The sequence below is a fragment of the Mastigoproctus giganteus genome, chromosome 11, assembly GCF_048544385.1.
Source record: "Mastigoproctus giganteus isolate SK-2022 chromosome 11, ASM4854438v1, whole genome shotgun sequence".
Taxonomy (NCBI): Eukaryota; Metazoa; Arthropoda; class Arachnida; order Uropygi; family Thelyphonidae; genus Mastigoproctus; species Mastigoproctus giganteus.
The window spans coordinates 122,440,739-122,464,104 of NC_143585.1; the positions used below are offsets into that span (position 1 = coordinate 122,440,739).

The 23,366-nt window shown below is 36.5% G+C and overlaps 1 protein-coding gene across 3 annotated transcripts in view; it reads left to right on the forward strand.

The window, feature by feature from the left end:
• Sil1 (Sil1 nucleotide exchange factor) overlaps window positions 1-23,366 on the forward strand; it is a 67,845-nt gene that overhangs the window by 22,240 nt on the left and 22,239 nt on the right. For all 3 annotated transcript variants that reach the window (XM_090385470.1, XM_090385469.1, XM_090385471.1), the window contains 3 exons: window positions 147-409; window positions 7,792-7,974; window positions 17,285-17,406. In XM_090385470.1, the coding sequence (XP_090241596.1) occupies window positions 147-409; window positions 7,792-7,974; window positions 17,285-17,406 (568 nt within the window). The remainder of the gene's footprint in view (window positions 1-146; window positions 410-7,791; window positions 7,975-17,284; window positions 17,407-23,366) is intronic.

Here is a 23,366-nt window from a genome sequence, read left to right on the forward strand (position 1 = left end):
TCCACTTTCATTTGGTATGAATTAGAGGAGCTATTAAATACCACTATCAAAATTTTTAAGATATTAAAACACCAAAAAAAATTTTTTTTTGAAATTAGCATAGCATTTGAAATTATCTGAAATTTAATTTACTTTTATCAAAATAGGGCAGATCCTTCCACCTGGTTTACACGTGAGACTCAATTTACAAACTGGAGAAAAAGAAGCAAAACTAATGGATAAAGATGCATCTTCAGGAAAGAGTATTTATGAAGCAGTAGAAGAAATGGGAGAAAAATATGACATTTGGAGGACAGATGATGGAAGAAAAGGGGTAATTAATAAACAGAACAAGAAATTCAGTGCTGAGGAACTGAGAGAAGCACTGAAGACTTTTAAGGCCGAAGAATATGAATTAAGCACAGAGCAGGTATTGCTAATTATATACTCATGTTTTATGTATGAACTATAAATTGGGTTTAAATATCAATAGGCTTTTATTAATATTTCTTTTTCACAGTATAAATTTTATTGAATTGAGAAATACTGCAAAAATTAGTATATGATGGAAAAGTTTTTATCTCTGTAGATAAAAAAGTTTTCCTCTTAATGATATGTATTTGAGCCAATGGGAGAAGAGGGCGGGGCAATTATGTCACTACAAATGTGCAGGTAAATAATTACATAAGTCATTTCCCGATTAGATCTCGATCAGTGTAGTATACACGGTACTGCCATAAATGGCGCCTCCGTAGTCAGGTGGGCAGGGGCAGCAGTGCGTAGCACGTGCTTCTTGATTAGACCGGGGTTCGAGCCCATGACCACCAAATACGTAAGATGTGGAAAGGTCAGGGAATGACCACCGCATATCCCTGGAGCAATATGGCCTTAGTTGCTAATGCTCCTAAAAAACAACTGCTATAAATACTGTCACAAAAGTAAGACTCCCATAAAAATAGAAAATGATATCACAGAGCTGTGGGTTGTGCATCATGTGTACTACTAATGTATGGTTTTCTTTAACAGGTATCATCAACTAGTAACGGAAGCCAGTGAAAATGGAATGGAGAGATAAAGAAAACAGGACTACTCTCATACGTCTTCATAAGGCAGGACATGATGCACCTATAATTGTCAAACTTCTGAAACCACTTGGAATAAGCCGAAGATTTGCCTACAGGGCAATTGATAGGTATGGTGAACAACGGAGAATTGATAACATGCCCGGGCCTGGCCACCCAAGAACTGTGAGGACCCCTACAGCTATCAAGGCAGTGGAGAACAGAATTCGTAGGAATCCCCTACGAAAACAGAATCGTGTCCAGAAAAATGGGAATATCCCCAAGATCGATGTCACATATAACCTAAGTGATCTAGGGATGAGTGCCTACCGCAGGAGAAAAGGACAGTTCCTAACTTCAGCTCTGATGGAAAGGAGGCAAAAAAGATGAGAGGCACTGCAGTGTCGGTACAAGAGTGGTAAGCATTGACAAATACTCTTCACAGATAGAGATTTTTACTATTGAGGAGAGTTACAACTGTCAAAATGACAAGATTTATGCCCATAGCTCTGCAGAGGCGTTAGGCCGTTAAAAGGGTTGAAAGGGGGGTCACCATCCAGCATCAGTGATGGTTTGGTGGGAAGCCTCCTACAAAGGTGTAACCAAGATGTATTTTGTGTTTAGGGGGTGAAAACCAGTGCAAGGGTGTACCTGAATGATATTCTGGAGCTGCATGTGAGACCCCCCCCCTTTCAATCAGACTCTCTTCAATGGTCAGCACTGGATCTTCTAACAGGACACAGCACCTGCCCAAAAGGCAAAGATCACATAAACATGGCTGACAGGAAATGTGCCTGAGTTCATCAAGCATGACGAATGGTGTCCTGCCAGCCCAGATCTTAATCCACTTGATTACTGTTTGTTGGCTGTTTTGGAAGGGATGGTATGTGGCAAAAGGCATGCCACATTGGAGAGTCGGAAGAGATGGCCATAAATTGGCCACAGCACTAGAGCGTGCTGTGGCCAATTTATGGCTCGAATATTTGAGGTCTTGTGTAAAAAAAAAAAAAAAACAAGGGGAGGCATTTTGAATGAGTATGTTGCTTCATTTGTTGGATGTTTAAGGATAAACCCACAGTTTTGAGTTCCTGTGTTATGTAAATATTTCTAGTTTTGTACACAATACAAAACTACAAATATTTACAAAAAACTAAACTATTTACAATCATACCTCTATTATATCGGGACTATATGGGTCCTTTCATCAACTGACATTTAATATACAAAAACATTACAATGGAACATCAAATGATGCTGGGTGTGGTCATGTATTAGGCAGAGAAGCACGTGCAGGAGGTTGGTTTGTTTGAGAATTTTTTAGGCGCATGGGCATCTATGGCCATAGTGTGCCACATGAGGTTGGTGAACATTAAATGGAAGCAACACAAATGGGATACTGGGCAGAACCAGACACATTGCTGTTGACAATGTAGAGTGCGTATGTAGGATGCATTGGAAGACAACTGCCTCCATAACGAAGGGACCCGATATAGTTTGTATATTTGTAAATATTTTAGTTCTGCTCTTTCGGAGGCAACAACATTCCTCATGCATTATGGAACCCGAAGCAAAATGCCTTTTCCTAAGTGATCTATGTAAACGCAGGTAAATAATTACAGGAACCTCCGACTTACGTAAGGGTTGCATTCCGCGGAACCCTACCCAAGTCAGAATTTCCCCCATGCTTGTGAAGAACTCACAACTGTGCTCGCTGAATTGATTGAATCAAAAAAGAAATGTTCGATGAACATGTAAATAGAATTATTTATTGTATTTATTCAATTTTTTATCTCGTGCACAGGAAAAATTCCAAAAGCGTGCAATTTAAAAAAAATTTCAAAATTGAAAAATTACAAAAAAAAAAAAGAGGACAGGCATAACATCAGTAAGTTTTACCTCTCGAGCATCGCTGCCAGAATCAACGTCTTCAGCTGATAAGTACATCGCTGCGGAGGTTAAGGGCTGTGGAGATTTAGAAGGGGTCAGCTGCTCAACCTTACGAAATAATATATTAATGACTGACTGGACAGTGGCTTTTTTCTTTTCATCGTAGATTTCTTTGTAGCAAGCAAGCATATCATTCACCCCTCTTAACTTTTAAGAATCGTTTGCTGCCAGGATCCATCTTCTCTAACCTCACCATTGCCGATGCAATTTCACAAAATGCCATTGCTATCTCTCTGGTGATGAAGCGTCTCGGCTCCTCATTTGGTTCATCTTGAGCTTCATCAGAATTTTCTTCTTTCACTATCACTGCTTGCAAGTCAACAAGTTCTTCGTTAGATAATTTCTTCTTTTCTTCCTCTGTTAACTCCTCCACATCTTTGGCATCAACCTCCAACTGAAGTAGCTCTGCAACCTTTACAATCTTATCTGTAACCTCTTCATATGATTTGTCTTTTTCAAATCCTTTGAAGCCTTTTACGTGCTGTGAGTATATTTTCTTCCATGTGCCATTTAAACAACTTTTAGTAATTTCCTCCCAAGCCTTATTAATGTTTAAGATGGCATGGCAAATATTGTAAGATTTCCAAAAGTCTTAACGTAAAATTTTTCTCATCATCTACTGCAGACAATGCCTGAGCAAATGTTGTGCTCAAAATAACGCCCTGAATCATAGATTGGATGACTGAAGTAGTGGGGAAAAGTTATCCTCCAGGATAAAAAGGAGTATCCATGGATATAAACGACTATCCATCTCTAGAGTCTTCAAATTCAATGCCAGACAAACCAAATGATGATGAACTGAACCAACAAAAAAGGCTCCAAAGAGAGTGCAGTGCAATGAGAGGCCAAACTTCCTGGTGATACACTCACTCTCCAACCAGACTGTCTGCAAATTATCACCAATTGTTATCCAAAGATTTTTGGAATCCATTGCTGGAACACCAAAAATCTGGAGACCTCCTAATCGAAACAGCTTCCTCAAAACATTCAGAGTGGCTGTTTAAAACAACTACATTTGCTGGGCTACCGGTATCTATCACTCCCCACAATACATTAAATTCGTCAAAAGGTGTCAGAGTGGGACCTGGTTACAGTGTCTGAAGAGGAATTAGTGCAGGAACTGGGCAATCAAAAAGTAATTAGTGCAAAACGTATAAAGACCAAAAAGGATGGAAATCTTATTCCAACTCGATCCATAATTTTAACATTCAGCTGGCTACGTAAACTGCCGAATTCGGCCTTATATCCCTAATAACATACGTTGTTTTAAATGCCAAAAATATGGACACTCCCAACAAGCATGTAGAGGTGATGCCATTTGTCCAATTTGTGGTTCCAAGGAGCATACACAAGCAGACTGTTCAGCCTCAAGTTCCATTTGCTCCAACTGCAAAGAAAGTCACCCAGCCTTTTCCAAATCTTGTGAAATGTGGAAAACAGGGAAGAAAACCCAAAAATATAAAATAGAGCACAAAGTCACGTACCCTGAGGCATGCAGACAGGTTACGTTGACCATGCCCAGGCATTCATATGCATCTCACGCCCGAAGCTTTCATTCAACAGCAGCTCAAACAGATGTATCAGTACCTCCCAGTACATCTCTAACTAACTGGGTTAAAAACACATTATCAAACTCTGGAAAAGAATCATCTGGATGCATAGGATGTCCAGGAGCATTATCTAATAGAAGCAAAATCTTGAAAGGAACGTCATGGTCTTTACAATATTTTTAAACTTCGGGAATGAAGCAGCATTTAAACCAATCCTCAAAGAGAGATTGTTATCCATGCTCTCTGGTTCGATGGAATGCATGGGTAGGGTTATTGATGCCTTTAAATGCACGAGGATTTCCAGAATGGTACACAAGCAGTGGTTTTAATTTGTAATCTCCTGCTGTATTAGCCCCAAGCAAGAACTTTGCACCATCTTTTGATGCCTTGAAACCTGGCATTGTATTTTCCTCTTTGGCAATGTGTGTTCGATCCGGCATTTTTTCCCAATACAGAGCAGTCTCGTCAATACTAAAAATTTGCTGCATTAAATATCTGCCTTCATCAATAATATTTTCCAACACGTCACAAAATTTCTCTGCAGCTGCAGAATCGGCACTGGTAACTTCACTGCATACTTTAGCATTGTGGAAACAGTGCGATGCTTGAACTATTAAATAAACCACTCGTTGCTTGCCAAGAACTTGGGTTGTGGTTCCCCATACTTATCCTTAATATCTTCATAAATACTTCTTGCTTTTGCTTGAATGATCATTAGACTCAGGGGCACTCGCTTCTGAATCTGATTTTCCATCCATATCACTAATAGCTTTTCCATCTTCAATATAACACCTGAATGCTGTTTTGAGATCACTGTTGATCTTAAGTGTATTGATCCTTTCACATCTTTTATACACACTGTCCTTTAAAATAGTATTCACTGTTGAAGCAGCGAGACCTGGTTCCCTTGCAATAGATGACAAACTTTGTGCTACTTCGTACTACTTAATTATTTTCATCTTCATATCTAAATTAATTTTGTTTTGTCTACTGGCACTACCACCACTTGTGCTTTCCGTTGTTCTCTTTCCCTTCATCATTGTAATATGTAAATAGGAATGAAGAGAAGTTTCTGAAAATTTGTTTTTTGCATAATTGAAGATTTCATGAAGGGGAACACATTTTACCATAACAGTGTAAAAACTTACACAGTTGCAGTTATCGGTATTATTGCAAATGCAGTTCATTTCAGTTATTTGGGACACATCAGGACTAGTGCATTTTGGCCCGATTAAGCGGCTGCCCCAATTATCCAAAGTTTCATGTAAATTGTTAAAAATACAATGTACCCCCTCTTTACAATTAGTTCACTGTACAATCAAATCACGTTACGACGAACTCACCATAGTAAAGTACCGTTCACAATATAAATGTTTTTTTTGGTAGTTGTTGGCGCATCGACTTCTGTGGCCATAATGCACCTCCCAAGGTTTTTGCAGTACTTTGATCCAAGCCCGAGGCGGGATTCGAACCTGCGACCTTTGGGTTGCTAGGCAGGCACTTTACCCACCCGGCTAGCCCGGTCAGCCTATACAGGCTGACCGGTCATTGTGATCATGTTTGTGAATTGAATTTTAATTCTGTGTTTAACAGAGATTCTAATTAGAGAAAATAGGAGGAATATTATCCATAGGCTATAAAAATAAAGATATATTAAGCACAAATTTACTCTTTATTACATATCAATTAAAAAATTAAATGATACGTGAAAATCGGAAGAATATACGTGATAATCGGAATAATTAATACGTACCGTAATATGTACATACGAACTAGTTGACATTTCTGTTCACTGACATTTGTGGGTGGGGGTTAAAATTTAAAACAGCAAAAAGATAAGCAATCAATAACAAAGAACACAGCACACACAAATTGCAAGTAACATACGCACAAGTGGGAACGGAGTAACGAGTTATAAAGCTTTAAAAGTAAGAATTAAGAGAAGATCTGAAAATTAATTTTTTTATATGATTGAAGATTTCTTGGAAGTCAAACACATTTCACTATAATAACCCACAGAATTCCAGCTGTTGGTATTATCACAAATTCAGTAAGATTGAGTTTACTGTCCGTTTATGATAGATTTCACTAACAGAAAAGCCCAATAAACAGGTGACTGTTAATTGTTTTTATAGTTTTATGGTTGTGACCTCCAGAATTTCGACTGAACCGCGTGGTACCGTCAGACACAATCGTAGGGTAATCTCCAGTGCTGCGGTCTCCTGCCCTGATTAAACGGCATGCTGTCCCAATTAAGCGAAGTAAACCCTGGCTATTTTCTCGATTGGTTTCTGTTTTTTAAGATTTGCCCCAAATAAATGACTGCCCTGATTAACCGGTGGCCCAAATAACCAGAATCCACTGTACTACAATAAGATAGAATTTAGTACCTGTTTATAATCAGATGCACTAACAGAAAAGCCCAATAAACTGGAAAATGCAAATTGTTTTTGTTTTATAGTCGTGACCTCCAGAAATGTGTTTTAGAAAAATATCACAAAGGCATTCAAAATTGATTCTTATAACGGAACATATGATAATGATGAAAGGGTAGTGCAATTTCCATTATGAAAATGACCTTTTAGAGAGATAAATAGCTTAGTAACATTGCGAAATTTTCAACTTCCAAGGACCGGGAACGAATTGTAAAAAAAAAAACAAAAAAAAACCAGAAATGTGTTATTGGGTTCACATTACGATATTTTCATGATACCTCCATTTATTCCTACAGGATGTAAAATAAGTTTCCACAATTTTTTCAAGTTTGCACTGGCCGGCAAAAACTTACGTAAAGTTGAATTTCCATAAGTCGAGTATTATGTAAGTCGGAGAGTTCCTGTACATAGTGATATTTATTCAACCTTGAGAATGTAGCATGTTGGGGTAGCCAATGGGAGAAGAGGGATGCGGGTTATTTGGTACAAGTGGGTGGGGCAATTAAGTCACTACAAATGCACAGGTAAATAATTACATGGGTCGATTTCCTGATTTGATATCGATCAGTGTGTTTTGGCAGGTGTCTTATGTAGAAAAGATTTGATTTACTCCATCATACCACTACATTTTATGTAAAAAAAACATGTGTGGGGGTTGGCGAGCAAAGTGAGCAGGGGTGGAACCCCCCTAGTTGATACTATGGGACTCGCTAGAGTCCCTAGTATCCTCCTAGTGATACCTAGTGATTGGTGATACTCTTATTGATAGTACTATCATAAATGAAATTAATATTATTTTTATGTTTATATTTCACAAAGGACATTAAACGTGTGAGGGATAAGTTTCGCACTATTGAAGACCTGAAGAAAGAATTTTCTGAACTTAATATAGATATCAAAACAGATGCAGAAATCTTAAGTAATCAAGTTCAAAAGTACCAAAAGGCTAATGATGAAGAAAAGAGTACTATTTTACAAGATATGGAATATTTGGTACACCAGGTAAGTATTTTTTTTCTTTGTTTATTTTCATTTATTTTTCAAAGTTATATTAGTAGATATTATCTTGCAGTTTTATATATTATAAAAATTGCCCGAGAATAAACAATTTTCTTTGACTGTATTCCAGAGGTTTTCTGCAGTTTGCTTTGTAATATATGAAAGATTATATTTCTCAGCTAAAAACTCCTGTTTAATTAGATATTTCACTTATGGGGGGGTATCAAAAAAGTTCGTACCCTTACCTAGAAGAAATAATAGCCCTAGAAAGGTGAAACTTCATAGGAACTTTAATCCTTTTCTATGTACTCTCCATGTATAGCAACACAGTTCTCTCATCTATGGATCAGTTGTTTAATGCCTTGATCATAGAAGTCCCCACTTTTTGCTTGAAACCACGATTCCACTTCATTGATGACTTCCTGAGATGAATCAAAGTGGTGTTTGTGCAATGGTTTCTTCATTTCTCGAAACAAGAAGTCTGATGGTGCTAGGTCAGGAGAATAGAGTGAGTGCTGCAGTAGTTTGAAGCTGCACTGGGCAACAAAGTTGGTGGTGGCAACGGCCGTGTGAGCCGGTGCATTGTCTGTAACTTTTTCAAAAGATTTCTGTAGTATTCTCTGGCAAGTGTGGAACCACAAGGTAGGTAATCTGTCAGGATAACCCCTTTTCTGTCCCAAAACACGGAAAACATCACCTTTGCAGATGGAATGGTCTTTGTCTTTTTGGGAAGTGGGGAAGAGATGAGCTTCCACTTTGGATCATACCGGTACACCCAGCATTCATCATTTGTCATCAACCGATCAAAAAAGTTCTTAAGTCTGCATTACACAAATCCAACAGTTGGTGAGAACATTGCATTTGATATTGCTTCTGCAAAGGCATCAGCAGTCTTGGAACCCATCGTGCAGAGACCTTAAACATGTGCAGATGGCCATGTAAAATGCTGTGGGCAGACCCATAACTAATTCCCATGAAATGAATTGTCACACTTTTTGCAATGAAATGAATTATCACGTCTGTCACTCAGCACCAGCTGCTCAATCTTTGCGACTATCTCACTGTCTGTGGATGTTGATGGCCTTCCTTCTCTTGGCATGTCAAAGACACTTGTACGACTGCACTGGAACTCCCATTGATGCTTTTTTATAGTGTCATAGGATGGACAATTCTGCCCATACACCTCTTTCATTTCTTCATCAATTTCCTGAGCTTTCTTGCCCTGCAAATGCAGGAACTTGATCACTGCTCGATACTCCACTTTGTCAACCATAGCATCCTTCCTCAGATTGCGGGCTCCACCTCTGGTGTACAATAGCCTGCAGGAATGAAATTTCACATGTTAGTTATTGAATATGTAGACAACTTATGTTAAAAATGGCATCTTCCTACTGATATTTTATCTAGGTCAGGGTATGAACTTTTTAATACCCCCTTGTTAGTGGGCACCCATAGCACGGATATTGATTTTTATGAAGTAAGTTTAAAGTTTGTATGTCAGCCTCCTTCATGTTTTTATGTTCTTGGCTAAGGAATCTATATTCCTATAAGCATATTGCCCTATTATGCTGAAGTGAAATAACTATTGACTTTAAGTTCAGTTCACGTGTGAGCATGCTTTTAGACTGATTGTAGTTCTATTCTTGGATTTCATCAGACTTATTTCTCATTACCTGTTAATTACCACCCAACAATAAAGTCAACCGATCCTTCGCCGCTTTAAAACCTGGCATGTTTTTTTATTCTTTCAATATGAAACTTCTTTTAGGCATTCGTTTCCACAAAAGTCCTGCTTCATCTATGTTAAAAACTTGTTAAGAAGTACAGTTTAACACATAATATCCCTCTTCAATAAATTTAACAAGTTCTTTTTTGAAAGTTTCGGCTCCTGCGCTTGCGGCTTCTCCTTGGATTTTAAATCTATTCAACCAGCCCTTACTAGTTTTAAATGGTTCCACATTTTTTTTTTTTTTTTTTTTTTTAGGTGAGTTTTCTTTAGATCATCATATTGGCTAATCTCTTTCTCTTTTTTTTTTTTTTTTTTTTAATAATATTTAACTTAACTGAATTCTCCATTGGATATTATCTTCAATAAAATTAAAGTCTTTCCATTTCAATCTTAATAGCCGGCCTAGCCGTAGTTTCTTGCAGTGGAACAGCTATCTTTCCCGCTGCTAAAATTAATTCTTTATTTTTTTTTATAATTGTTCTTACAGTTAAGCTTGTGAGTCCTAAATTATGGCACACATCCGCTTGTTTTTGACCGGAATCGATTCGCTTCAAACGTCTAATTGAATTTTCAAATTCAGTCTTTTTCTTACATTTATAGTCTTTGTACTGCGCCCAGACATTGTTGCTTTTTCATTCTTATCGGCCATTATTAACTCTTCGAAAATGTAACTGCGTTGGTTGCATTAATTATGATACAGTGTTCAAGTAAACTGTCCATTTCGCACAATGTCTAATATGATGATGACTAATATGATAATGTGATATGACTAGACTTTGGATAACTGCATATAACGCAAATATTACAAGCAATATACTTGATAATTTTTTAAAATGTTGATCTCGGAACTACGTAACAAGTCACTGTACTGCAATTAAATTAGCGTGCGAGAAAATTTCACTGAGTGTGGGAAAATTTCTCAAGTCAGCGTGGGAAACGTTTTAATGCTGTTTTGCTATTCATTTTCAAGCTATCGACTCCATCAAATGAAACAATTTCGTTAAATATGCCAAAAATGCAATCTGTAAAAGAGCGTTATAGTGATCTGTGTCAGCGTTATAGTCAGATACAGGTTATAATATAAGAACAGCGTTATAACGAATCAGTGTAAAGTGAACCGCGTTATAATGGGGGACTGCTGTAATGATATTAGAGCTATTGTGTTGTTCAAGATGCCATTGTGTTAAATGAAAGAGTAAAGAGCAAACATAATTTTATTTTAAGTTGTGGAAATGTGCAACTGAAACCTACAATTTAGTAAAACAAGTGTATGGTAATTATACTGTATCTTGTGTGTGTTTTTCACTGGTTTGTAAGATTTTGAGATGGTTGTTGAAGACTGTTAGCCACATTTATAACCCAGAAACAGTTCCTAAAATTTGTATGTTGTATCAATCATCAGGTGACTCTTTGGATGGTGGAAAAATAATTTCACAAGTTATTTTTCTCAAAAGTTATGTTCACAAGTTATTAACCAAGAAACAGTTTTTGCAGTTCTGACAGAAGATTTGGTTAAATGGAAGACTTGCATCAGGTTTGTTCTACCCTTTTTAACTGATGAGCAAAAGTTTAGATTTGAAACATGTAAAGAGCTCATTCAAGCTGTTGCTGACAATTCTTCCTTACTTGATTCTATCATAACAGGTGATGAGTCACAGTATTTTGAGTATAATTACACTGAGACGAAGCCTTGAATGGTGATCAGCATGCTAAATGAGGTACTAAAAATTTCAAAAATCAAACAGAGTGATCAACATCACTCTATCTCTAATAGGAAAAGGAATTTGTTCCACTAGGTAACAAATTCCTTTTTTTGGATTGTTTGGTTAAAAGAATTCAGTGATTTAATGTTAAGTTGCTAAGGCTGCATTTTACACTGATTGTAGGAATTTTTGGGATAGTATGGTATTCTAAAGCTTCTAGACAGATTTTTGTTACTCAAAATCAAATCCACTCTGAAAGGATGAGATTTGATGGTGTGAACCAGTGGAAAATATTTTAATACAGCACATGTTTAAAATGTCCAGTTATATTCAAACTTGCATGCACAAAATATTTTGAATTATTTTCAGCATACCTACTTGCATTATTTAGGCTTGCCGACTTCATCAGTTTGATGCTGGGGATGAACTATATTATTTACTGTATTTTCTTATTGTAAACCCATGTCTTGATCCCCCCCCCCAGTAAGCAAAAATCTAATATGGATTTAAATCTACTGGCTGCTTCTTCCTACCAAACCAGCATTTTGTAGATGTAGGGTAATTTCATCTAGTTAGTGATAAACTGGGAGTACAATGGTATTGTGCATATAGATGGGTGTGAGAGGAAGAAGCTTGCATGAACCATTCTGATTTACTGTGGCATTTTCAAATAAATTTTCTCCATTTATAATGAGAGAGAGAGAGAGTAATTGGATGCAAGTAATAATTTTGATATAATTTATTTTGGACTCTAGCAGTCTTGTATGCTTTTATGGAAACTTGAGTACTACAGAATTTGGGGTGAAATATTAAAATGGATAGAAAGTTGGTTGAGTGATAGGAAAACAGCAGTTAACAGTAGTCGCTGCTCTGAGTGGACCAGTGCAATTTACTGCAGACTGGCAAGACTAAACTATTTAATAGGAAAATTAATGAGGTCTTAGGATTAATTAAAGGAAAGCTGCCAAACTTTCATCTATTACTTCCTCTGCCTCTAATACACACGGTTGCCTTTACAACTTCAGTGTAATAGTCTGGGCACCTAATTTGTAAGGACATCCTTCTATATTTGTGTGTTCTTTAATGTATCTGTTACTTGTATCAAAGGGTAACTAGAATGCCATTGCTTGGTATAAAAAAAAAAAACCTTTGACAGCCCTGCATTTCTTTAAATATTTTTAGTTACATGAGTATGTCCTTAAAAGTGGAGCTTTGGTTGAATTCAACATACAACAGAACCTAAATGCTACATAAAATAATGTAGAAATTTTAAGAGTTATGAATGGTCTATGGGCTAATAGATAGCACTGATATAGATGATAGTGTTGAAAGTTTAACATTTAAATTTGCTGATAATATAAAAATTGGTCCACTGGTCACCATTACTCCAGGCAGCATTTCTCCAAAATGACCTTTGTTGTTTTCAGTTTGTCAGAAAAGTATGATTCAATAGTGATAAATTTAAGATTCTGCTTCTGAGATATAGTAATCCTAGTGTAACTCGACATTTAGGCTGTAGCAAATTGAAGATAGTAGAGGACAAAAGAACTTTTTACTATAATAATAATATTCTAATCTTGATTTCTTCTAGCAATGTATGCATGCATTCCAGTTAGAACAGCTCGTGAAGTTTCATCATCAAGACAAATTTTTCTAGTAAGAACAGGGAAATGTTTGTACCTCTGTCTAAAGTAATTGCATGGTCATATCTACAGTATTATATACAGGTTTGGAGGCAGCATCATAGAGAAGATTTGGACCTGGAAAGGGTATAGAGAAGAACAAGCCTAGTCATTGGTGTCAGGGGTGCTCTTATTACAGTTGTGCAATTTGAAGTAACTAATATTTCTTTCTTTAAAGTTACTACCTAGCCATTTGAAGAAAACTCCCCATCTCTTCCAATATGCAGTATGATTGATGTCATTTAAGGTTACAGTGGACATCATGGCAAGATCAAAGTTTCCTTATATTTCAAAGGTACAACTCTAAAACTGTTTTCAGACCAGCTGCCAGAAAGTCTGCCACACTGATTCTGTTGGTAACTCTAAAGGAGGCATCCAGGATCAGCTAGTGTATAATCTTGCAGCCACTACTTTGCCAGATAGTGATGGAGGGAGTCTGAGTAGTGTATATGCGGGAGGACATTATTGAAGTCACATTACGTCAAGGAGCAACTGGGTATGTTCTTGCTGAGTGCGTACCATACCCAAAAATTTCATTACTTCACACATCCTCCTCACCTTTTCTTACTATTGAATACATCATGAATAGTCAAACTAATAGAACACTCTTATCAGTGAAAAGATCTAAATTTTCCAAAAAATTCCTTGTTCATTTCACAAATATGTGGTCCTCACTTCCAGTTTTAATGAGGTTCATTTCCAATTACAGTCTGCCAAGCTTTCTTAACTTTTTCTGACAGAATCACAATTATTTGTTGATTAAACCACTGCTCATGTCAGTTGTCCTAATTATTCACTGTACAATTCCTTTGAAGCCAAAGGAATTGTACAGTGAATTAGAGCAGACATGTGCATATGTTACTTGTGCATATGTCTGCTCTGGTATTTATTATCAGAGACTTAGTAATTTGGAATCTCCTCTTTTTGGTCTTCTCTTGCCTAAAATCTTTCTACCCCATCCTGCACAATTCATCTTTTGCCTCTATCATTCTCCCAACTCCATTAATCACTTTGAACTCTTTGACTTCCTTTCTTTGAAACTTGACTTTCCCTAGTCCAACTTTCCTAACAATGAGATTATTTTCCTTGCCAATTTTAATGTTCACAACTGCAGTTGGCTTTCATTCTTTAGTTACACAGACCCAGCTGTTTACAATGCTAATGCTTTTGCAATTACTAATGACCTTGCACAGACTGTTCATTTACCTACCAGAATATCTGACAATCCTAAATATACAGCCAACACTCTTGATGTTTTTCTCACAAACAACCCTTCCAAGTACACAGTCGAGGTGAGTGGTCATCTAAGCCTCAGATCACAACTTAGTGATGGTCACTTCTCCAATGGAATCTTTCTCTTGTTGCCGTTATCAACCTTGTGTTGTTTGGCATTACAAGAATGCATGTCCTGCAAGATTTCTGTTCTTTTCCTTGTTGGATTTAAATCTTCTGAAGTTAGTGTTTGCTCAGATTGTGTCAGTGAAATTATTCTTGTAGGGATGTGAAATCCTTTACTCCACTTTAAAATCTTAGCTTTTCCAATAATTGTGATAAGGCTGTTCAAGATAAGAATGTAGCATACTGCAATTAGCTTGCATCCAAATCTCCATGTTCATTTTCTGCCTACACCAAAGCTTGCAACAATTGTAAAGTAGTTGTTAATCAGTCCAAACTAGATTTTGAACAGGCTAAGAGTAGAAAACTTGCTTCTTGTCCAAATGGCATTCGAGCATTCCTGCCTCTTACCAAAGCTATTGGCCGCAACTTTTGTCCATCTGTACTCTCATTTCTGTTAAAACTTTGTTCTGTTGCCAACTGAGCTAAAGATAAAGTTGATGTGCTAGCATCTTACTTTTCTTTTAAATCTTGTGTTGATGATAAACCATCTTCTACCATTCCCTGAGCACTTCACCCATTGCTTCCTGTGGGCTTCTGTTAAAAGGATGTCAGAAGAATTTTGAACAATCTCGATGCCAATAGAACTCTAGATTCTGATGGTATTTTTCCTCTTGTTCTCAAAATCTGTGTTCTTGAGGTTACTCCTGTCATGTGATTCCTTTCTACACACCTTTTTAACTGTTGTTTTTCCCTTCTGCTTGGATATTTGCTCATAATCCAGAGTTTCTAAAAGGGGTGCCAAATTGCTCCCATTCAATTATTGTCCCATTGCACTTCTACTCTTTCTAAAGTAATGGAGAAATCCATTAACTGCCAACTCTAAACTATCTGGAAACCTTCCATCTGATCAGTGATTGCCATAAGCCTACTATATCACCAGTCAGTGTCAACTGACTGGTGATATAGTAGGCTTATGTTTTCCGTCTATTCAGTCCTAAAACTGTCCTGTTATCTCAGAAAAAGGCTTCTGCTTCTATGCTTATATTTGATGACACTCTGATTTCTAGACAAGTTCACCTATTTCTGTTAGTGATTACCCCGACTTCTATCTGTCTTGTGTATAAGCACATCACAAATATTACTTCCTCTGCCTCTAAAAAATGGTTTTCTTTTTTGCTCTCAGCATTACTTTTCTTCTAATCTGCTACTTATTTCATACAAATCTCAAATCTGTTCTACCATGAAATATTGTTGCCATATCAGGGGTGATTCCCCCATAACCTCTCTCTCAGGCTTCTGGACTCCATTCAGTAGAGGGGTGTTAGGGAAAGACTCATCTCTTACAAAGTCCCTCCACTCTGTCTCAAAGATGTTCTGTATCTGCTGCATGCCTTTACTATAGATGCTGCCACAAGCACTCTTTTAGTGAATAGGAGTCTAATTTCCTCCCCCCCCCCTTCTCTTCCAAACCTTATGCTGCATGAACATATGCCACAACCAATCAGCATCTTTTACTGTCCAACTTCAAACTCACAGAACCAACTTTTCTTCTTCCTCATTTATTCCTTCAACTTCTGTTTTCTGGAACAACTTCCCTCCCTTCACATTTCTTTCCTGAAAATCATCTACAGAAATTCAAATTACCATCTTTATGTTTGTTAAGATAGAAAGTTTCTTTAAATTTAAATAGTGGCTAGGCAGATACCTTATGAAGATAACTGTGAAGCTGACTTCTCTCACCTTCCTGGCTGATGCTGCAAATATATGAGGTGTGGTTAGAAAATTTCAGAAATGTCTTTATAAGTAAGTTAAAATTGAATGTGTCTCTATCATAGTAGTTTCACACAAATCCATTCTCTTCTTTTACAGTTGGAGGAATTTCTGATTCTAGTTTACTAATATCAATTTTAGTGCCCTCAGTATGCTGGACTTCCTCCAGAGGCCTAAGATGTCTCTTTCAGAAGAGTTTTTATGTTTGAAAATAGAAAGAAAGAAATGTAGAATTACGTTTTGGGGGAGTTGGGAGGATGTGCTAACCTCAGGATCTATTTATTTTATTTTATGTATTTATTTTTTTATCCCACTTAACTTTTGCACAGACCTTCATTTCAAGATCGTTGGTCAGTCAGTGATGATTTGGAAAATATGTTCATCAAATCCATAAAATTTAATGAACACTCTTTATTCATACCTAATTATTCTGTTGTTTCTGATAGACATCCTTTGATCAGTTTGAATAGGTATCTGCACTTTTCATGGGTATTTTCCCTTCCTTCAGAATGTAGAGCAGAGTTCTACATTCTGAGTTTGTGCTATTCAGACTTATTCCCTTAACATACAGACTTCCCATAAATTTCTTGAACTGAATGTAAGGGGATGTTCATATGCTTTTCCATAACTTTTTTGTGTTTTTGAAACAGAAACCTAATAATTTATATTAGGTTTCTTCTTCTATAACATACATGGGCACTTCTATAACACATACATGTGCACGCACACTGGCAGCTTTACATTAGTGCTAGTGTGTTGTAAAAAAATTCCAGGAATAGTCATAGAAAGTGTGACAGCAACACTTTACTCTGATCATATCGGGAATTTTTTAGCAACTCCTCATATTTGTCATTTGATATTTCAGAATGATTTTTCCATTTTCTTTATGTGAGTGAGTGTTTAGGCACCATAATAATAATGAAAAAGTAGTCACATGTATACATTTTTTCTTTATCATTGCCGTAATTAATGTGTTAAACATTGACAAAAAAAAATTAATTCCTGAATATTGACGAATAATATATGAATAATTTTTTAATTCCTGAAATGTTGATTTTAAGGTGTCATTGAAATAATTTTGATACTTTCAGTATGACACTGCACAAGACTTTGTGAAAATGGGAGGACTGCAGTTAATTCTGCCTGACCTGAATTCCACAACATCTGTAGTGCGTGCTCTGGTTGCATTCACTCTTGGATCTGCAATGCAGGGGTAAGTACTTTGACTGGGGGAAGAAAAAGAAAACTTTATATTTAGACATCAGTTATTCCTAATTTTTTATCACTTTGTGCACCCTTTAAGTTGAACTAGTTCAATTGTGAAGACTCCTCAAGACGGCGTCTCCATAGCCAGGTGGGGGGGAGCAGCGGTGCGTACCGCACGCTTCTTGATTAGACTGGGGTTCGAGCCCGTCACCACCAAATATGGAGGATGCGGAAAGGTCAGGGAATGACCACCGCATATTCCGGAGCAATATGGCCTTGGTTGCTAATGCTCCTAAAAGCCAAACAACAACTACAACAACAACAACTCCTCAAGAGTCGTAAATTCAGATTGGAGTTTCTCCCGATATTGTGGTGCCAAATTTCGAGAATTTCTGTTATATGATATATTTTTACAGAAATTGGATTGTTACATAACATTATATTAAAATATAATAAAGGCATTATTTAGCTATATGTACTTGCCTTTTTGACTGCAAAATTGATAGTTTGATGAAGGGTGAAAGATAATGTCTCAATCCTAAAGGTTTCCAGTGTGATTTTATGGAAACTGAGCAGTGTAATATCTATTATTTATACCTCCTTATGGATAACCAGAGTATTGTAGGAGGTATACATTTTGTGTTATACAGTAAACCCTCGCTATTCGCGGGGGTTACGTTCCTGAGAAATGTCGCGAATACCGAAAACGCGAATACTGAGTTATGGCTCCCATAGTAATAAAGGGGTTCCATTCCAAAGTATGTAATATATAAGAAAAACTAGTCTAAAATTTTGTCTTGTATGTATTATACATACCTTCATAATATGACTATGTACAATGACAGTACATAGTGAAATGCAAGCATATGGCATCGAAATGAAAATAAGAAACAATTTAATAATAAATATAATATTTATTAGAAATTTCAAACAAATCTTTCAAACCAGCGCCTTTGCTAGCTAAAAACTTATCCCGCCAGTGCTATCACCAGTTTCGCTGCTAAAGTGTTGATAAAGGAGTTTTGCCTTTTCACGAATGATGAGTGAACTTAACGGAATTTTATTTTTAGTTCGGTCTTCTATCCACAGATTTAAAGCTTTTCCATTTTTCTTAATTTAACATCACGGGTTACAGATGAAATTTTTGAAGCAATTAGCGCGTTTTCATGGACACTACGGCGGATTTTTTCTTCCGATTTTTTGATTGATCGTACCGTTGACTCATTGATTTTATAATGTTTTGCCACCGAGGAGACACTTTCACCATTAGAAATTTTGTCTAATAACTCAATTTTATTCGCTAATGTCATCACCTCCTTTGATCTTTTCCCATTTCCCTTGTTATTCGTAGGCATATTTTTGTATGGGTTAGAAAGAACTTGTCCACAATAAAGTCACTTTCTTCCGTTAACACACTCGAAAAAGTCTGTTTTACACTGCAAAACAGTAGATTTATCACTTTTGTAAGCATATAAATTTATAAATTGATAAATTTATTCAATTTATAAGCATATAAATTAAAAGCAAACGACGAAACCTTCCATGACAAGCGCATAACACATACTGAACAAGGATTAGCGAGAAACATCCACACTCGCGATTTTGTCACCCCTCTCCCCCCCACCCACTGAGCGCTGTTTTGACCGGGAAAGATAATTTTAGCCACGCCCATGTTTTTTTATGGGGGAAAATATTCACGGCGCTTTAAATTTCACATTTTTTTAGGTTTCATTTTATATTAAATCAGCGATCGCGAAACCGCGAATACAGATACCGCGAATAGCGGGGGTTTGCTGTAATTATCTTTCCTGTTCAATCATTTTTAGGCATGTTCACGCACATATGCACACACAAATAAAAATAAACTTTAACTAAATAAATAATAAAGGAAAGAAAAATGAAAAAATAAAATCAGTATGGCAAACATTGGTGGCACAAACCCACCAAATGGTGCAGAAATATAATTTGAATATAAAATAAGGGTGTGCTGATTGTATAGAAAGCCAGGTAAGTGGTATATTTGAATAGAAAGTAAACTAATGTGTAACTACTTTTTTTTTTTTTTTTTTTTTAATTGTCTTAGATGGTTCCTATCAACCTGTGGCAATCCTGCCATGGAACATAAAATCATTCAAATAAAAGCCAGTTAACTTTTTTTTTCTCATCAGGAATGTATTACTCAGATCATAGGGTCCAAGAAAGCTCAGAGCTACCATTAGAGTTTTTTTTTTGTTGTGTAACCAGTGTCACATCAAAACCCACTGTCATTATATTGTGGTATAGTATAAACAAGTTATGAACACAATCTTCATCAATAATAGCATCTGTGTATATTCGTATCATTGAACACATGATCCATCACGAAGCAAAATGTGAGTAGCTAGTAAAGTCCAAGGAAGAACACAGCACCAGAAGATTAATCAGAGTTGTGTGGGGCACCATCATGAACTTGCAAAGATGAGTAGATCAGCATTTTAAACTGTATATGCAAGGTGTACCATGTCCATCCCAAACAATAAAAATCTCTGTCCCTTTCTGTCTCTTTCATAGGGTATAATACTCTTCCAGATCAAATCTTAGTAATTCCAGCCTGGCCAAACTGAATCAGTTGAATTTCCCGGTTCTTTATCTTGACCCAAGGTCCCAGATTTGTCACAGTGAGACCCCAATTTCCTTGAGAACAAATTGAGTCTCAGAATCTGTTATAAGGCTATGACATGCAAACCATTCTCAGCCTGGAGCTTAGCAACAAATGAAGAAAGGGAGAGAAATAAATCAAGATAAAGGGTGTTGTAGAAGGAATGCCAAGCATTCTAATTAATAAAAATACCAAATAATATAATTTTACAAATATGCCAATTGCTAACATAATGAATAATCTAATTCAAATTTAGTGTTGTCCCATTGATGGCACCAGGTCCAAATTACATAAAATATCACTATAAATAGAAGTCAAAAACTGCAGTGTGACTCCTTGGCAATTGTTGGTCTTGTGGCCTTATTACAAGATGGGGCATGATGGTTAGTCTATTTTATTTATTATTATTATTTTTTTCACCCTGTTGGTTACATTATTATGGTTGGTTTCTGTCTCCTTGAGGTCTTGACATGCAATGAAGTGGAAAGAATTATGGTGAACTTTTTTGAAATCCTTCACCTCTCAGGGATTGAGAGGTGCTGGTATTTAGAGGGCTATACAGGAACTCCCCAATATACGTAATACAGCGGTACCTTGGATTGCGAGTAACTTGGTCTACGAGTGTTTTGCAAGACGAGCAAAATTTTTAATAAATTTTAACTTGATAAACGAGCGAGGTCTTGCAATACGAGTACAGTCAGTCCTCGTATAACACGTGTTTACACTACACGAATTCGATCATACACGATTTATAAATATGCGAACGATATCTTATATAACACGAACCGAATTCGCTTATGCACGATTCGCCTTTGTGTTTACAAGAAATGGCAGTCGAACGCAGAATCACCCCAACCGAACGCAACACGATATGAATGAAGAGAAGATTCTGAAAATGTATTTTTTTTTTATGGTTTTTATATCAGTGAAGGGGAAACACATTTCACCATAATAACGTAAAAACCAACACAATTCCAGCTATCGGTATAATCGCAAATGCAATTAGATCGAGTTTATTACCAGTTGATAACAGATTCCACTAGCAGAAACGCAACTGGAAATTGTTTTTATTGTTTTATGGTAGTAATCCCTAGAAATGTGCTTTAGTAAAATGTGAGGTGTTAATAGTGTATCTCTGCCTTTATGGTGTTGTTTATTCAATTGCTACACGCGCGCAGCTTTGTTTATGTGTATCAAGCATGCCTCCTCATTTTGTAATAGTGCGAGCGATGAAGCTGTTTAACGACAATGCAATGTCATATTTCTGTGAAATCCTCAAGAGGAGGCAAAAGTAAGTATCATTGGAGAGGCTCCTTGTTAAAGTCACACAAAAAGAGTCAACAGATAGCAGTGATTCCGTTAGTGACAGTGAAAGTCGTCCTACCATAAATTCGATTGCTTTATGTATATTAAATTTAAATATTAAAAATATGAAAAGGTATGTATGTATTTTGTATTAATCATTTTTACACTATATGAATATTTTTGAGTTTTGGAACAAATAATCTGGGTTTCCATGACTTCTTATGGGAAAATTTGCTTTGATATACGAGTGCTTTGGATTACAAGCATGTTTCCGGAATGAATTATGCTCGCAAACCAAGGTACCACTGTACTACTTATGGAAATTCGACTTTACATAAGTTTTTGCCTGCCGGTACAAACTTAAAAAATTGTGGAAACTTATTTTGCATCCCGTAGGAATAATGCAGTTATCATTTCAATATCCCAATAACACTTTTTTTTTTTTTTTTTTTGTAATTTGTTCCAAGTCCTTGGAAGTTGAAAATTTTGCTATATTACTAAGCTATTTATCTCTCTAAAAGGTCATATTTGTAATGGAAATTGCACTACCATTTCATTGTTATCACATGTTCCCGTTATATAAGAATCAGTTTGGAATGCCTTTGTGATATTTTTCTAAAAGCACATTTCTGGAGGTCATGATCAAAAAACAATTTGCACTTTCCAGTTTATTGGACTTTCTGTTAGTGCATTTAATTACAAAATGGGTAGTAAACTCGATCTTATTGCATTTACGATAGAACCGTAACTGCAATTGTGTGGATTTTTATGCTATTGTGGTGAAATGTGTTCCCTTTCACTGAAATCTTCAATCATATAAAAAATAAATTTTCAGAAACTTCTCTTCATTCCAATTTACATATTACAATGATGAAGGGAAAGTGACTAATGAAAAGTGCAAGTGGTGGTAGTGCCAGGAAATGAAACAAAATTGATTTAGAAATAAAGATGAAAATGATTAAGAAGTAAGAAGCAGGACAAAAGTTTGTCATCTATTGCAAGGGAATTAGGTCTCGCTGCTTCTAGAGTGGATACTATTTTAAGGGACAGTGCATGTATAAAAGAACGTGTCAAAGGATCAATGCACTTAAGATCAACAGTGATCTCAAAACAGCATTCAGGTGTTATATTGAAGATGGAAAAGCTATTAGTAATATGGATGGAAAATCAGATTCAGAAGCAAGTGCCCCTGAGTCCAATGACCATTCAAGCAAAAGCAAGAAGTATTTATGAAGATATCAAGGATAAGTACGGTGAACCCCAAGCCAAGTTTGTGGCAAGCAATGGGTGGTTTATTTAATATTTCAAGCATTGCGCTGGTTTCCAAAACATTAAAGTATGCGGAGAAAAATTTTGTGATGTGATGGAAAAAATTATTGATGAAGGCGGCTGGCTATTCAACACAGCGAATTTTTAACATTGACGAGGCTGCTCTGTATTGGAAAAAAATGCCAGATTGAAAATACATTGCCAAAGAGGAAAAGAATCCCAGGTTTCAAGGCTTCAAAAGATAGGGCCACACTCTTGCTTGGGGCTAATGCAGTGGGAGATTACAGATTAATACCACTGCTTGTGTACCATTCTGGAATTCCTCGTGCATTTTAGGGCATCAATAATGCCACCCTACTCGTGCATTTCCAATTGAACCAGAGAGCATGGATAACAATATCTCTCTTTGAGGATTGGTTTAAATGCTGCTTCATTCCCGAGGTTTAAAAATATTTTAAAGACAACGACGTTCCTTTCATGATTTTGCATTCTATTACATAATGCTTCTAGACATTCTATGCATCTAAATGATTTCAATTTGAACGTGAGAGTCTTATTTCTACCGCCAAACATGACTTCACTCATCCAGCCTATGGATCACGGTCTTATTTCGAATTTAAAAGCATACTATTTATGCACATTTGCTCAGGCATTGTCTGCAGTAGATGATGAGAAATATTTTACGTTGAGACTTTTGGAAATCTTACAAAGGCCTGGGCGGAAATTACTAAAAGTTGTTTTAAATGGCTCATGGA